Genomic DNA, 16,762 nt, shown 5'->3' on the forward strand with positions numbered 1-16,762 from the left:
GAACGGGAACGTCGTCTGTCACATAATACACGGCGGGGTTGTTCTGAAAGATGACTGCGGGCTGTTTCGGTAGATTTAAGTGAAATGTGATGCCGAAATTTGTCGCCTCGAAGGTTGATCCATTCTCAAAAATAAGTTTTATCAAAAGCCACCCTGAACCACTCCAACTTGCATGACTTCACACGATTCTCGTAATGGAAAAAAAAAGCGAAAACTGCCCTAAGCGGATGAACCGGTGAAAAATTATGCCATATTTCATCACCTTTGCCACCACCGCACGATGCATGTGGCTACGGTTGCCACATTTCCAAAACTTTTCACCAACAAAAAACAAAAAGCGGAAAAAGATGAACAACGCAGTAAACTAGCGCATATTCCCAAGAGGAAATCTGCCCAGCAGGTTGTCCCCAGGTTAGAGCACTCAACACCACCACCCTACCAGAGCAATATGCGATGCGATGCGATGCTATGCGTACGAAACGGCAGAACGACAACGGTGGTGATCCGAAACATAACTTTCCCTTGCGAGACCCGCCCAAGAACACACAGGAAATGGAAACTCATCAGTTTAGTGTGTTTTCCACCTCAAGCGGTGCGAAGCAGGCCGTGATGAAAGCAACTCAAGCTCCTTGCACGTTCATATACAGGCAGGCGGGGGTGGAGCGCGTATGTTGTCGTCATGGTGAGAAAAATTTAAGATGATTAAAATGTCTTGCTTTCTCTTTCGAGAGCAGCATTGCCCATGAGTTGAGAGATGGGCAAGCGCATGAATGGATGGGAAAAGGGCAGCTTTTCCAACGAGGCGCCATAAATCACCCGATGTGTTGTGGGTGGAAAGTACTGATTCGGTGCGAAGCTGCTTTTTCTTTTTGGAAATAGAAGGGCACAACACGGGGATTACGAGTCACTGCAAATTGATTACTTTTTCGTTCACAAATTTTCTTTCACGATCTGAGCGGGAAACAGAGCTGTGCCATGGTGAGAGGAGGAGAAGGAGGTCGGGATTGGCGTTTTTCACGGTTGAGTCGGTGAAATTGACGGGGATTTATTGGGGTTGAATAATTGAGTTAATGAAACGGTTACCTTGAATTTTGAGACGTTCCAGTTAGATCGTGGAGCAATTAAGGTGAGTAGCGTTGAAATTTATTCGGAAGTGGGTGCTGTTATTGTCAAACGCCACAATGAAATCATCTTGCAAGTACTAAGAAAAGGCCGAAAGCCAACTGTTTCCATGGATGCCCATGCCGTTTTGTCAAACTCAATTGAGTTTGCATTTTGACGTAGGACTACGTCTGTGATTTCTATATGGGGGTACACTTTGTGAAAACAGAAACTGGAACATGTAACAAAATTATGAAAGATTTTGAACGTTAATAACTCAGCTGCCCCTGGACCAATTTCAATAATGTTATCACCATTCGATCAGAAATATTTCTACGCATCTGTTAAATTTAAGACTTGATCATTCTTCAAAATGTCACTATTGAAAACTGCACGTATGTGCAACTGTAGCTATGATAATTAAAATTATCACCGATTGCCTGCGAAAAGCGATTTCCCTAACACTGATTTCAAAGTTGGATTCCATCCGGTCTCACCAAACGGTGTTTATTCAATTACCGCGTGGTGAGTGGTGATGTTCTCCAGTACATAACGAAAGGCTCACCGCAAGCAGCTAGCTATCCAGGCTGGCCTCAACCGCTGATCGGATTCAGTTCCAATCACCGTTTGTTGTGGTGTCCGATCGTCGGCATCATAATCAGCAGCAGCAGCAGCAGTGCTTTCGGCACGTGGCGTTGAACATTGTTCTCCAGTACACAACGAAAGGCTGCCTGCAAGTAGTGAGCTGCAGCCAACATGAGCATCCATAGAAGGAGGGAAAAGCCGCACCGCTATTGATCCGAATCAGTAGCTCTTTGTGAGTCGCTGTGGGCCATCTATGCCAAGCGCGTCATACTAATGAGTATAAACAGAGAGAACCCCGCTCGAATCCCTATTCCTACACAAAACACAAGCTTCTGCTGCATTTAACAAATAAGATTTATTACATAAGACCACGTAGTCCTACGTCACCATTGCGTACAACCACATAGGGCTGTCCCTTGTAGTTTTTTGCAGCAAATTTCGCTTTACTTTTCACTACAATATCATATACATGTCATAAATAAATCTTATTAAAATGTATATGAAAATCACATGAAATTTTCTTCTTGTTTTGACACATATGTTTTATCGGTTCTAATAATAAATCAGAAAATAAACATCATGCAGTGGGAGGTGATGCTTCCAGTGCTTTTACAATTGCGTTTTTTTTATTGTACTCATAAAATAAATCACATAATCAGTGGAAAATATCCATGTGAATTTCACATAGCTTTCATGTGATCCCATAATTGGAAATTGCACCACTAAATCACATAAACGTAATATGTCAAATGAAATCTATATGATTACTCACTTAGAAATTCTGATGTTATGTGATTTTCAGAATACTAAAAGCCTAATCAGACTCCGTAACGCCATGCGTAGGCAGTACCAGAGAACTGGACTGCATACCTTGAAGACCCATTCCAACCGTCTAACCAAACTGGTGGCCAAAATGGTGGAACTCAGAAATGAGAATTTTGCCAATAACATCCGTTCCCTCCCAGATTGTGCAAAACCCTTTTGGAAACTGTCTGAGTATTTCAACAGCTGGAAGATCCGTGTCAACGTGGTGAAGACCCAGGTCATAATTTTTCCACACTCAAAATCTCCCAGACTTGTTCCGTCTAAGAATAACAATATCTGCCTAAACGGCACAGTGGTGAAGTGGTCTACCTTGGACTAACGCTCGACAGCAAGCTGATTTTCAGGGAGCATGTTGACAAAACAAAAACAAAATACAACATCTTGATAAGGTCGTTGTACCCGCTAATCAATAGGAGATCCACCCTATCCTTGAAAAACAAGCTTGCTGTACAAGCAAATAATCCTTCCCGTCATAGAGTACGGGTTGCCAAGCTGGGAGAGTTGCGCACATTCTCATCACCTCAAACTACAAAGGATCCAGGATCCACAGAGTACTAGAAATTCTGAGGCCCACCGCCTGACTGGTCTACAGACCTTGGCGTTACGGAGAACTGCTACCATCAAAAGGTTCAGAAATTGCTGCATGCGATCCGATCAACAGATCATAGAGGATCTGGCACGTTAGGTTAGGCAACTAGGTTAAGTAGGTAGAATATCAAATTTTCTAATTAAAATCAACAAATATGCTTTCCTTAAAAGCAAAATGTAAACTATTACAATGTATTTGTGCTTCCATTGTGTGTTACATTCGCGTTAACATTGTGTCCGCTAAAAGTTATTTTTAATTCGTTTGACTGTAGTTTTTAATCGTTTTTTCAACGTTGACGTATTATCTGGAACTGCTTTCATCACTAAATTGTGGAGTTGATTTGTGAATTTGCTGTTTTGGACGATTCCGAAGGATTTAATTTTCAACCACAACCCTGTATTCGGGCTAACGCTATCATTTGTTGCTGTTCACTGAGTTTTGTTTTGTTCGCTGTAAGGATGGAGAAAAAACAATGCGGAGAATGCCAGTTGGAAATCAACGAAATCGAGCCGTTGCGCTGCGGCTTTTGTGAGGTTTACTTCCACATCAGCATGCAATGTTGTGGTTTCAACCTCAGTCGTGCGAGCAAAGACCTATTCTCGCAAGGCAAGGCTATATTCGTTTGTTCAAATTGCCGGGATAAAATGAATGGCAGAAGTGTGAAACAGTATTTTACTGATGAGCTCACACAAGACACGACTCCGTCACCTGATGGCTTACCGGCTCAGGTTCAACAACTGTTCAACTTGGTGGAATCGCTGAGTGATAAAGTTGACAAGTGCATTTCCATGGATATTCCTGCTGAGCGACCATCGAATCGATCATGGAAGGGAAATGCCTGGCCCAGACTTGGTGTTAAACGTCGTCGTGGTAATGAAGGTGGACCGATTGGCACTTCTTCTGTGCGTGGGACCAATGCAATTGATCTCAGTGACTTGTCTGTACCGTGTCTAACACCACCGATCTCCCCTCCAAAGTTCTGGCTCTAACTGTCCGGATTACACCCGTTAATAACTGCTGAGGACATTCAAAAAATTACTTCTCGCTGCTTGGATCTGACAACACCTGCTGACGTCGTGCGTCTCGTTCCCAAGGAAGTGGATATGACGAAGCTGACTTTCATTTCCTTCAAAGTTGGCTTGGATCCATCGCTGAAAGAACTAGCTCTCGACGCTTCTACGTGGCCTGATGGGATATTATTCCGTGAATTCACCGACTACTCAAAAAAACCAGTCTGGATCCAACGGCAATCCACTGACAAATACTTAAGGCTCTATCATGTGGACGGTGGAAACCCTAGGGTTAGCACTATTATCAATAATCATTCTTTGCGACATTCTGTGGACGGTGGAAACCCTAGGGTTTCCACCAGAGGTGAGTATCTGTACCATTTACCAAATATTCCCGCGCCAAATATTTCCATGTTGCAGAACACGACCCGTGACGCTAGTCGTTTATGGGTTTATTACCAAAACGTACGTGGACTGCGCACCAAGATCGACGACTTTTACTGCAACGTCCTGGAGTGCAATTTTGACGTCATCATTTTAATCGAGACGGGGCTTAACGAGGCTATCAATTCGACGCAGCTTTTCGGAAGCAACTACAATGTGTACCGATGTGACCGAAGCCAGATAAACAGCAGCAAATTTCGTTTCGGAGGGGTTCTAATTGCCGTACATCATCGTTTCATCAGTAGCAGTGTCGTTGCAACGAGCGGAGAAACGATAGAACAAGTGCGTGTATCGACGAGGATTGGATCCAAGCGACTATTGCTGTGTGCAATTTACGTTCCTCCAGAAAAGAGCAAGGATCTCAGCGTTTTGAATGGTCATATTGTATCGATCCAAGAGCTTTGTAACAGTGGCTCTGACAGCGATTGCTTGCTGGTATGCGGTGACTACAATCAACCTGGGATATGCTGGAGTTGGGCTGATGGCGAGATTCGACCTGTGAACTCTGTTCCTTTACCATTTGCTAGCTCATTCTTGATTGATGGTATGGATTTCCACAACCTGCATCAGAGAAATCTCGAGCTCAACCACTTAGGACGCATCCTGGATTTGTTCTTTTGCCATACGGACTTTCCTGTGGAAATCTCGAGATCTGTTTCACCACTCTTGCCAGTTGATCTTCATCATCCGCCACTAGTCGTCTGCTTACCATCTTTAGTTGATGACGGTGCACTGCTGCTGAATGCGAGTGATGAGCTTGCGTTAGACTATAGCAAGATTGATTTCGATGTTCTAATGGCCTTCCTTTCCGTCACTGACTGGGATCCTCTTTTCGATGGACTGAATGCTGATGAAATGGCTGAAACGTTGTCGGCTGTGCTAAATAATTGATTATTTTGTCAAGCTTCTGCATTCATGTTCCATCAGATGTCACAGCTGTTGTTTGCGGTGACATCTATCGGAAACTAGAAATAATCTGTTGTCCTATAATTGTTCACAGAGGACACTGCAGTGCAAAACATGTCTGGTACCTCTATATGCATTTAGATTAACATCCAAAGTCCCTCCCTTTTTACACATTCTGCACACAAAATAGCTCACCCCTCACTGAATTTCCCACCAATTTTATGTATGGGGCGGGGCATAAAGTATCTTTTGCGCAGAATATGTAAAAAAGGAGGGACTTCAAATGTTAAAGCAAATGCATATAAAGAGGTACCAGACATGTTTCGTAGTGTCAGGTACTCTATTTTGTAATCTGTGAAAGGGAAATCACAAATCGAGTGTCAACAAAATACATGGCATGTTGAGAAATTGAGCTCGTGATAGAGAATTTCTCTCTAAAATTTGAATTTTTTGGCACTCTGGGGACTTGTAGTAAAGCAGGTAAAATTGTATGGGGAAAAATCATTTTAAATTAATTGTAGCTAGTTTAGTATTAATTTCCGGGAAAAAACTGAACGACAAAGCCCTTGACTAATTTCTTAAGGCTGTCGTTCACTTTTTTTGACCTGAATATGCACCGAAAGCGAATTATTCCCACTTCTCTCAATTTCTATATGGGGATTTTTATCACTTCCTACCAGCGGAACAACGCCATCTCTGTGGAAAATGGTCGAACAAAATGATTAATTGGATGGATACAAACGTACCGATTCGTCGGCCTGCTGTTTCTCCTGCGTGAAGCACCGCTTTGCTACGAAAACTAAAACGAAAAAGAAATGCTTCGCAACGTAGACTTCGGCGATACCGTTCCCTGGCAAATAAGCGTAGTTTTCACTTGGCGTGTAGCGAGTACCGTAATCTAAACTCTTCGCTCTACAAATCGTACGTTTTACGAGTGCAAACTAATTTAAGGCGAAACCCCAAGAGCTTTTGGAGCAATGAAGAGGAAAAATTCAACAATGCCTGCAAGCGTTTTTTTCAATGACGTTGAATCGTCGATAGGCGGGGAGAAATGTGAGCTTTTTGCTGCTCATTTCTCGTCTCGACTGAACTTGTCTCGGCTGTTTCGGATGTGCCTTCAAACCTTGTTGACATAAACACTTTTGAAATAACGCCCATTATGGTAACTAATGCCGCCAAGAAAATGAAGTGTACCTTTTCGCCTGGACCAGATGGCATTCCTTCTGCAGTGTATTGTCGTACCATTGGAGCGCTTTGCAGAATCTTCAACAAATCTTTTGTAGAGTCGAAATTTCCTGCAATCTGGAAAGAGTCATTTATGGTTCCGGTACACAAGAAACGAGATAAACGTGTCGTTAAAAACTACAGAGGAATTACTAATCTCTCTGCAGCATCAAAACTGTTTGAGATAATTGTGAGTGGTTTGATTCTTGAGCACACCAAATGCTATATCTCTAGTGACCAACATGGCTTCATGCCTGGACGACCGGTTACCACAAATCTTCTAGATTTTACCACGACATGTTTTGAGCAACTGGAAAATGGGGCACAAATAGACGTCATCTACACTGATCTAAAAGCATCGTTTGATACGATCAACCATGACATTATGTTGGCAAAGCTATCCAAACTCGGTGCGTCGGACCGTTTGACTTCGTGGTTGTGCTCCTACTTGACTGACAGGTCTCTGCGAGTGAAACTCGATTCCAGTACTTCCTCGTATTTCACGAACTCGTCAGGTGTACCACAGGGTAGCAATCTTGGCCCGTTGCTGTTTGTGTTGTACATCAACGACGCACTTCTTCTGCTTGGAGATGGCTGTAAGCTTGCGTATGCCGATGACCTAAAGCTGTACTTCGTGGTGCGGACTGCTGAGGATTGCATTCGTCTTCAATCGGTATTGGATCTGTTCGTTGATTGGTGTCGTCGGAATAAGCTTACCCTCAGCATTCCTAAATGTATGGTAATGTCGTATTACCGCATCAGGCAGCCGATTGTTTTTGACTATGCCATCAACGGTGTGGTTCTTCAAAGAACCGACCAGTTCAGCGATCTTGGTGTTCTACTGGACCATAAGTTGACGTTCAACCTCCACCGCTCTGCTCTAATCACAAAGGCGAATCGCCAGCTAGGTTTTGTGTCGAAAATATCGAAGGACTTCATTGACCCACACTGCCTGAAAGCTCTCTATTGCTCACTTGTGCGACCAATCCTGGAAAATGCCTTCTTGGTCTGGTTTCCTCATCAGTTGACTTGGAGCTTGAGGATCTAAAGTGTTCAGCGCAAGTTTATCAGGATAGCATTACGTAATCTACCATGGCGTGATCCGCAAAATCTCCCGCCGTATTCTGATCGCTGCAATCTGCTGAGCTTGGATACTCTGGAATGCCGACGGAAAAATCAGCAAGCAGTTTTTGTTGCCAAGCTATTGAATGGTGAGGTCGACTGCTCAAGGCTTCTCTCGCTGTTGGATATCCGAGTACCACCGAGAACATTACGAAGTGATACCCTTCTCCAACCGCGGTACCATCGAACGGCGTTCGGTTACAACGAACCACTAACAACTATGATGCGTACGTTTACGGCTGTCGAAGAATTATTCGAATTTGAGGAATCTTCATCTCGCTTTTTGGCACGGATTAGAAACACTTGAATTGTTTTAGCTTTAAGGTTGTTTCATGTAGACAATAGTCCGATGAATAAAATTAAATAATAATAATAATAATAATAATAATAATAAAACTAAAATCAAACAGTAACTTGTTATAGACATAATCACTAAAGATGAAGAGCTTTCGGGCTAAATCAATTAAAATGTACAATAATTGTAAACCACAAGACAATAAGTAAATAAACGTTAAAATTGATTCGTTCATGTGCCATGCATCTCACTTTACAGGCTGCATTCGATCTTGCCTTCCCACCTTCCCTTTATAATCTTCCCAAGTAAAATCGATATTTGATTTTTGAAAAATATAATCTGGAACAAGCAAAATCAGTACCCTTCTGGTGAAAATTTCGGAATGATGTCTCTGGCCGGTTCTGCGATATGACGTACTATCGATCACCACACACATATGCATATTTTATATTTATCACTGTGACCCATTATGATCAACATGTCTGAACTTTACGGTAATCTTCTAATCACGTAGGTACGGGCAACAGATACCCTTTCAACCTGTCAATTTGATCACTTTCTGTGCGAAAACCCAATACGCATTGAACAGAAGCCTACTCATTACTCAAATTGACAGAACAACACTGCTTCGGTAAACATTCCATCCTTTTACCTTCGCTTTTACAAAGCCTCCTCACTTTCAGCTGACCGCCGCCACTCGAACCCATTATCTCATAAATCTCTGTTTTTCCTTCTCTGGCTCGCTTACCATTCCAGGTCCGCTGTTCGAAGTCCAAACATCCGAAGGCCTGGACGTATCGCTCCCGTGCGATCTGCTGCCGTCCACGATGACGATGACGACCGACAAGGTGACCCTGGTCATCTGGTACAAGGAAGGCAACAGCAAGCCAATTTACTCGTAAGTATCAACCGTCGTCATCAGCATCATCATCTTTAGCAAACAAACACAAACACACGGTGACACACGGAAATACCGTAGTACTTGGTTGTTTGCCTGTTTGTTTTTCCTCTTCACTCTCAGCGATAGACAGACAGACGGCCGGCCGGTGAACCGGAGGACCACGACTCAAGGGCCACTTATCTACCATTTTTTATCTTGTTCTCCCTCTGGCTCTATTAGGCACACACAAACAGACTAAACCAGGTGCCACTCGGAAAACGGACATTCTTAGTTTCCACTTTTGCGCCAGACTGTCTGAAATTTGATTAATTGAAAGCTTTCCATGGCACAGTGTGGCTCGCTTCGACTCCCGGAACCGGAACGTTATCAGAAAACCGCAAAAGTAACATTCCGACCCTCGTTGCCTCGTCGTTGGTTGGAACGTTCGTTATCTTGCCGGCCGGTGGGCAGTCAACACAGTGCAGTTAGATAGCCCCTAGTTGAGAAAAAACGATGACAAAGTTTGCATAAAGTGAACTTCCACGAGGACCATCATCGTTCTCTCCATTTATTGTTGTTCATTTTTTTATGATCTGAGTTGCAGTGTTTGAAGCATTCTTTTTTCTCATTTAGTTGCCCTCGTCGTCGTCGTCATAGTTGGCGGTGGTTAAATGCAGTTTTTTTTTCCGCACACCACCAGTAAAACGCAACAACGTCGCGACGGCACAAGGACTAGGTACACGCTAACTTGAAAGTACTCATTAATGTGTAAAAAAAGACCCATTTTGAAGAAAAGTGGCTTAACTCATTAATGATTAAACAATTTTACCCATTAATGAGTATCTGTTACCCATTAATGATTAACAATTACTCATTAATGGGTAACAGATACCCATTAATGGGTAAAAAATTTACTCATTTAATGAGTTAAGCCACTTTTCTTCAAAATGGGTCTTTTTCAACCATTAATGGGTACTTTCAAGTTAGCGTGTATACGAACTACCTTTATTGCAAATGGAATCTGAAAATGGCGGAACAACGATCCCACATTGCATCGTCAACAACATTTTGCATTGCAATAATTTAATGCACAGAAGCGAACGCCGCAGATAATGATGATGACGGACTCTCAAGTGGAATGTAAATAAATTTAAGCGAAATGAGAGGTTATATTTTACTTCGACTGGAAGTGGCATTGCTTTCTCCCTTTTGAGCATGATAGGGATGGGAATGACGAAGAGAAAAGTTTTTAGTGTACAGTAAAAGTACTTACACTTTATTGTTAATGTTTTCTTTTCATTGAAGTTCAAGATGAATGTTGAACAGCTGAAGTAAGAATATAAGCAGGGTTGCTTTTTTATAACTTGTGAGTACAAGTTCAAAGGATCCTCGAAATCAGCAACTTTTTGTAGTGTTTCATTTCAAAAAAAACCCTCGTAAAATACACTTTCTCAATTCCAACAAATCTACTCAGCTTGGAGCTGAAAGACTATGGAATCATTTGAATACATTCAGCGAAGTTTTTTTTTATTGAAAATCCAGTGAAATTAACGATTCAATTTTGGTTGCCGAAAACAGTAATTGACTGCCGAATTTTCCATTAACCCTATTATCCGTACAAAGGTTCCTCGCTATTTTGGGTATAACTGTAGAAAAATTGGGCTGCTACAAATCTATCAAACAAATTATCTGTGCTCATTCATCATTCATCAATTTGTTGTGCCCAACAAACAGTTTGATTTTATTTGGGCAACCCTAGGAATTATTCTGTGAAGAGAGATACCTGCATTTCCAACAGCATTAAGGAATTTAAACATTCCAATTTTCCCTTGGCGTTCCTGAGTGGAGAAATAGTGCTTCGCTCCTGGTGATGCAAACAAATGCTAGGACCGAATTGCACCGAATAAAAAAAAATATATTGACTCTATCATGTTAAATTTACATGAGAAAACATAATCCAAACATTAACAAAATTAAGCTGCTGATAAATATAGATTCGTTGGTCGGTTTCCACACGTTTTGTTTTCATGGAACATATCAGAGAATTTCTGGACAGTTCCATTAATTTCAGGAAAATTACAGGAAGTTTAAAAAATTTCTGAGGAATTCAGGGAACTCCAGAAAAACAGAAAAGACTAAAGCTATTTAGAAGCATTCAAATACAATTTTTCAATTCCCGAATTTTCCCTACCATTTAAAAAAAAATCCAACTCTAACATAACCTTGCCCTAAACAAAAATAGCTGGTTGGAATTAATCATATAATTTGATGAGCAGAGTTTCTCTACAATGCGCCTACCTTGTGCAAAATAAATTAAATGAGATTTACATTAACATGTCGATGATCTAGATCTCCAAAATCTCATGGAATCAATCATTCGCATAAAAACAAAGAGTTTCACTGCCAAAAATGAGCCTTAGGCTTGGTTTGGTATATTGGAAAAAAGCATATATCAAAACAAGATACCTGAGCAGGAGAAACGCAGTATCAAAAGTTTTTCAAACCTTGCTGGAGTTTAGATCTTGCAACATTTTGTGGAGTATGTACAAAGATATGTTATCAAAATATTTATCATACTTCAAAATGTTCTGGATATATTTTACAGGTTAATCGAAATCTTGTAGACATCGAGTCCACTCAGAATTTTTGAGCATTGTGAGCATCACGGAGAATCATGATATAATTTAAAATGTTTGATTTTATTTAATACTAACATTGTTGGACCATCCAAATCATCCCGGATATTTTATCTTGAAGTTCTGCAGACTCAACAAGGCATACGATGATTTGACGTAATGATAGAATGAGTAAACCTTCGTGAAGCCCCATGATATAATTGGTTTGGTTTATTAGGTTTTCTAAAATTTCTAGAGTTTAACTGTTTTTTTTTTTTTTTTAAGTCACATTAACACTCTTGGATCATTCGTGCTATATCCGGGTGAGATTCGAACTCAAGACCTTAGCGTGATAAATATGGATTCCGATCTTTATGTTTTACAGACTAACCACAGGCTGTATGTTTTATGTAATGTTTTACAGATGACATTATTTTCAGTTCGTTGATTGCGTCCGGTGTAGCTTCGTAACAAGATATGTTTCGCTCAGGCTTTATACTAGAACTATTTCACTCGGAAAATCGTAGCAAAAGAATTCAAACACTTTTCTTCCAATGACACCAAAACAAATTCTTAAAACTTACTCTGTTAGCTATCGTGGTTGGAAAAACGGCAAAATCGTCGTTTGCCCCGTGCGCGAACAGATTGCGAGTGAAAGAAAAGTATAGAGCTGTTGTAATTTTGAGGATTTTTGATACTTCACCATAGTGAAAGACATAATATGTATGAAAGTTGTAAACAGATGATTATAATGGTAACATTGCAAGTTTAAAGTTTTATATGATTCTTCAAGACCAAATTATGACCTGCTGATAAAATCAAAATTGTTATTTGGGATGAGTATGTATGATCTTTCCCGGTGTGAGTTAGGTTCTCCAGCATTTTTCCCGGCAAATCCAAATTCCCGGATTTTTCCCGGATTTCCCAGTTTTCCCGGTTGGATGGACACCCTGTTTAGATCAATTTTGAATACTTCAATGATGTTCCGAAAACTTTTGGGAGTGTCCGATGCGTTCAAAGAATTCCACAAAGTTCAGGAAAATTTCGAGAACTACAGGAAATTTCAAAACTTTGGGGAAGATTGAAGAGCTTTATGGGTAGGTTCCGACAACTTCAGTTCAGTTCTATGAGCATCAGAATTTTTTGAAAACAAAATGGTAGTTTTAAAGAACTTTACATACCGAGTTTGTAAGTCGCCGCGATCGGACGTATGCATAAATAGCTCTATAGAGCATCAAATTGCATATCGGTGCTGATTGCTTGTGAAGTGTGTGGACCGACGAAGTGCATTTTTCGTTCTTTTTTGCCAGACCAAGCAAGTTTCGCTGCACAGTGAATAGAGGGCAAGAAAGCCAGTGGGGCCCCTGGTCCCCTTTTCCCAGGGGAAGACTTCCCAGCACTCGGTCAGCAAAGATTATCCGGGAAGTTTTTAGTGATCGAAAGAGTTGATGAAGGCGAAACTCTTGAAAAGGTTTCACCTATAATCATTGAAAAAACAATTCAAACCTGGTGCGATGGTGACAATGTCGAACAAATATGAAGAACAAAGGAGGGTAAATGTCTAATCAAGACGAAGAACGATAGACAAGCTCAAGCTCTGCTTAAGCTAAAAACTATCTCTAGTGATATAAACGTTAAGATCTACGAACACAGAACACTAAACTCGTGCAGAAAAGTTATCACGAATCGCGACCCTTACGTAGTTACGGAAGACGAAATGCTTGAAGTGCTAAAAAATCAAAACGTGACAAAGGTAGAACAGATTAAAGTGAAGCGCAACGGCGTGGTAAGTGCAACAAACTCGTTCATCATAACGTTCAACAGTGTAAATGTCCCCAAGTATGTGAAGGTAGGCTTCGTACGAATTGCTACTAGGCCGTTTTACCCTCGGCCAATGCGATGCTTTCAGTGTTTTCAATTCGGACACATCGGCAAAGCGTGCAAAGGAGAAAAAAGGTGCTACAACTGCAGTAAATCGTTCCACGGGGATTCATGTGACAACACTCCCCAATGCATAAATTGTGCTGACAAAGAGCAACAACAACAATAACACCGGCCTACAAGTAACAGCTGCCCAGTATGGAAAAGGGAAAGTACCATAATGAAGATCAAGGTTGATCAGAACCTAACATACAGAGAAGCAAAACAAAAAGTGGAAAAATCGGAAAAAAAAATGATTACTCTGAAGGAGAATCTGGAGACCAAATTTGAAGATAAATTGAAGAAGAGGGAAGAATGGTTTCTCGCTGAATTGAAGAAACGAGATGAAAAAGAGAAGGAAAGGTTGGACCAATACAAAAATCACTTTAAAAAAATGGAAAAACAGATGAACGAGTACAAAATGGAGTTAGAAAAGATCAAAAGTCAATATCAAGCCGAGCATGAAAAAAGGGCAGAACTTGAGGATCAAAATAAAGCCCAAGATTTGACTATTCAAAAACTTCAAAAAAAAAACTTAAACTATACGCCGATTACGGGGACTACAAAAGCAGTCGAAAAACCAAGCAACATGAAAGTATCGGGGCCTCCCCACCTAGGAAACGAGGAAGTAAGCGAGGCAAAGAAGATAAACAAATTGAACAAGAGGAAAATAGTGACATGGAAGTTCAACAAATATCGGAAGAAGAGGATCAAAGCGATGGACAACACTGCGAACAAATTAATACAAGACACAGAGTAAACAGCAGGTAACCTCTCAACAAAAAAAAAAAAAAAAAAAAAAATAAAATGCAAAGACCCAAAAAAACAAGTATCATAACATGGAATATTCAAGGATTACGCACCAGTAAACAGGAGCTAACAATGCTAAACAATGAAATTGAACCACTAATAATATGTTTACAAGAAACCACCTGTAAAACTGACGCACTGGCAACCATTGGAGGATACAATGTAATACACCGAAAAAGGCAAACCAATAACAGAGCAGCCGGAGGAATAATAACTGCCATCAAAGAAGGTATAGATTATTAAGAAATAGCAATCGACACACAGATGGAAATAACCGCTGTTAAAGTGGAACATCCCATTAACGCCACTGTAATAAACGTATACTTACCGCCAAACACAGTTATAGATAAAAAATGAAGTCGTACGAATCCTATCGAAGGTACAAAAGCCGTATATCATGCTAGGAGACATGAATGCACACCACTACTTATGGGGAAGCGAATTTATTAACGCTACAGGGAAAGTTCTAGAAGAAGTATTCGACGAAATGGAACTAACAGTGTTAAATGACGGAGAATATACATATATAAATAACGCAACAGGGAAAGGATCATGTATCGACTTAATCAGCTGTACTAACAACTTAGCAGGAATAATAGACTTCGAGGTACACGAAGATACGCAGGGAAGTGATCATTTTCCGCTCGTGATCACCCTACCAGCAAACTCAGAAATCAGTAGCAGCACACAAAACTGGAAAATAGACGAAGCTGACTGGGTTCAGTTTACAAATACAGTCTTTTTTAGAAGCAGAACAACAGTAGAAGAACAAATTGAAGAAATTACAAAACAAATTATTAAAGCAGCTGACAAATCCATACCGAAATCAAAAGGATTCACGGGTAAAAAAAAGAGTCCCGCCAGACGAAAAACACTCAGAAAATTAAAAAACAAAAATACTCTCGGAGAAGAAAAACAACTCGCATTACAAAAGTTTCAGACCAGAAGACAGGAAGCGCGAGACCTAATCAGCAAAGCCCAAAAACAATCATGGGAGGAATTTGCAAATAGTTTCACAGCAAGCACCCCTATAAAAGAAATTTGGACCAATCTCAGAAAGATACAGGGCAAATATAGTAAACCAACCATCAGACGAATCAAATTTAATGGTCAGGTAGCAAACGAGAACAAAGGAATTGCTGACCTTCTAGCCAAGGCCTTCAAAACTGTATCTAGTAACGAAACGTATGATAAAGAATTCATTGAATATAAAAATAAAATGGAAGAAATACCTTTAAACGTACCTGAAAATCCAGCTGATGAGTATAACAAACCCTTCAATCAAACTGAACTAGAAGCAGCAATGGAAAACCTCAAAGGAACATCACCAGGACCTGACAACATTCATAACATGATGATCAAAAACCTTCCACCAGACTGTAAACGGATCCTTATAAATACCTTCAACAGGATGTGGAACGAAGCTTACTATCCAACCCTTTGGAAAACAGCAACGGTAGTACCCATTTACAAAGGCAAGGGCGAAAGATCAAACCCAAATAATTATAGACCAATATACCTAAATAGCTGCTTAGGCAAAATCTTTGAAAGGATGATAAACAATCGTCTGGTCCATATCTTAGAGTCCCAAAACCACCTGTATGAACATCAATATGCTTTTCGAAAAGGCAAATCGACTACGGACCATCTAACTATGACCGAAGAATTCATTAGAACGGCTATGAGCCAAAAAATGATTACGCAAGCAGTTTTCTTGGACATCAAAAAGGCCTATGATACAACCTGGAGACGATTAGTCTTGAACGAGCTATCCCAAAAAGGGGTTGGAGGAAAATTACTGGCTTATATCCACGAAATTCTCAAAACAAAACATTTCAAAGTTAGAATCAATGGACAATACTCTGACGAAGTAGAAATGGAAACTGGACTATGCCAAGGATCGGTCTTGAGTGTTACACTGTTCTTAATTGCTATAAACACGATAACCAGCTTCATCCCAGACGGAGTAAAAATACTAATCTATGCAGATGATGTCATCCTTCTAGCAACTGGTACAAACGCCAAAATAACAGAACATCTATTACAAACCACATTAAACAAAATACACTACTGGGAGATGAAAACAGGATTCCAAATTTCGGCGGAAAAAAGTGCAACAATAATTTTCAGAAACCCTAAAAGCAGAAAACCAACGAACCTTGATGGCCTAATACTGAATGGACGATTAATTCAACATAAAAAACACCACAAAATACTGGGTGTAATTTTTGATCAACATTTAAAATTCAGAGAATATGTAGAAGAAACGAGATCATCCTGTTTACAAAGAGTACAGATTCTAAAATACATCGCAGCCAGACAATGGGGTGGTGACACTAAAACACTTACTCAATTATACAAAGCTACAGTATTGGAAAAGTTGCTGTACGCCGCACCAACAATAACATCCATCAACAAAACCTGTATACAACGACT

The 16,762-nt window shown here is 40.5% G+C and overlaps 1 protein-coding gene across 1 annotated transcript in view; it reads left to right on the forward strand.

Annotated features, from left to right (window-relative positions):
* side-V (sidestep V) overlaps positions 1-16,762 on the forward strand; it is a 307,327-nt gene that overhangs the window by 177,832 nt on the left and 112,733 nt on the right. The window contains exon 2 of the mRNA XM_065239440.1: positions 8,858-8,999. Coding sequence (XP_065095512.1) covers positions 8,858-8,999 — 142 coding nt within the window. The remainder of the gene's footprint in view (positions 1-8,857; positions 9,000-16,762) is intronic.

The sequence above is a fragment of the Ochlerotatus camptorhynchus genome, unplaced genomic scaffold (genome assembly GCF_037179485.1).
Source record: "Ochlerotatus camptorhynchus isolate MF236.1 unplaced genomic scaffold, CSIRO-AGI_Acam_v1.1 ptg000055l, whole genome shotgun sequence".
Taxonomy (NCBI): Eukaryota; Metazoa; Arthropoda; class Insecta; order Diptera; family Culicidae; genus Ochlerotatus; species Ochlerotatus camptorhynchus.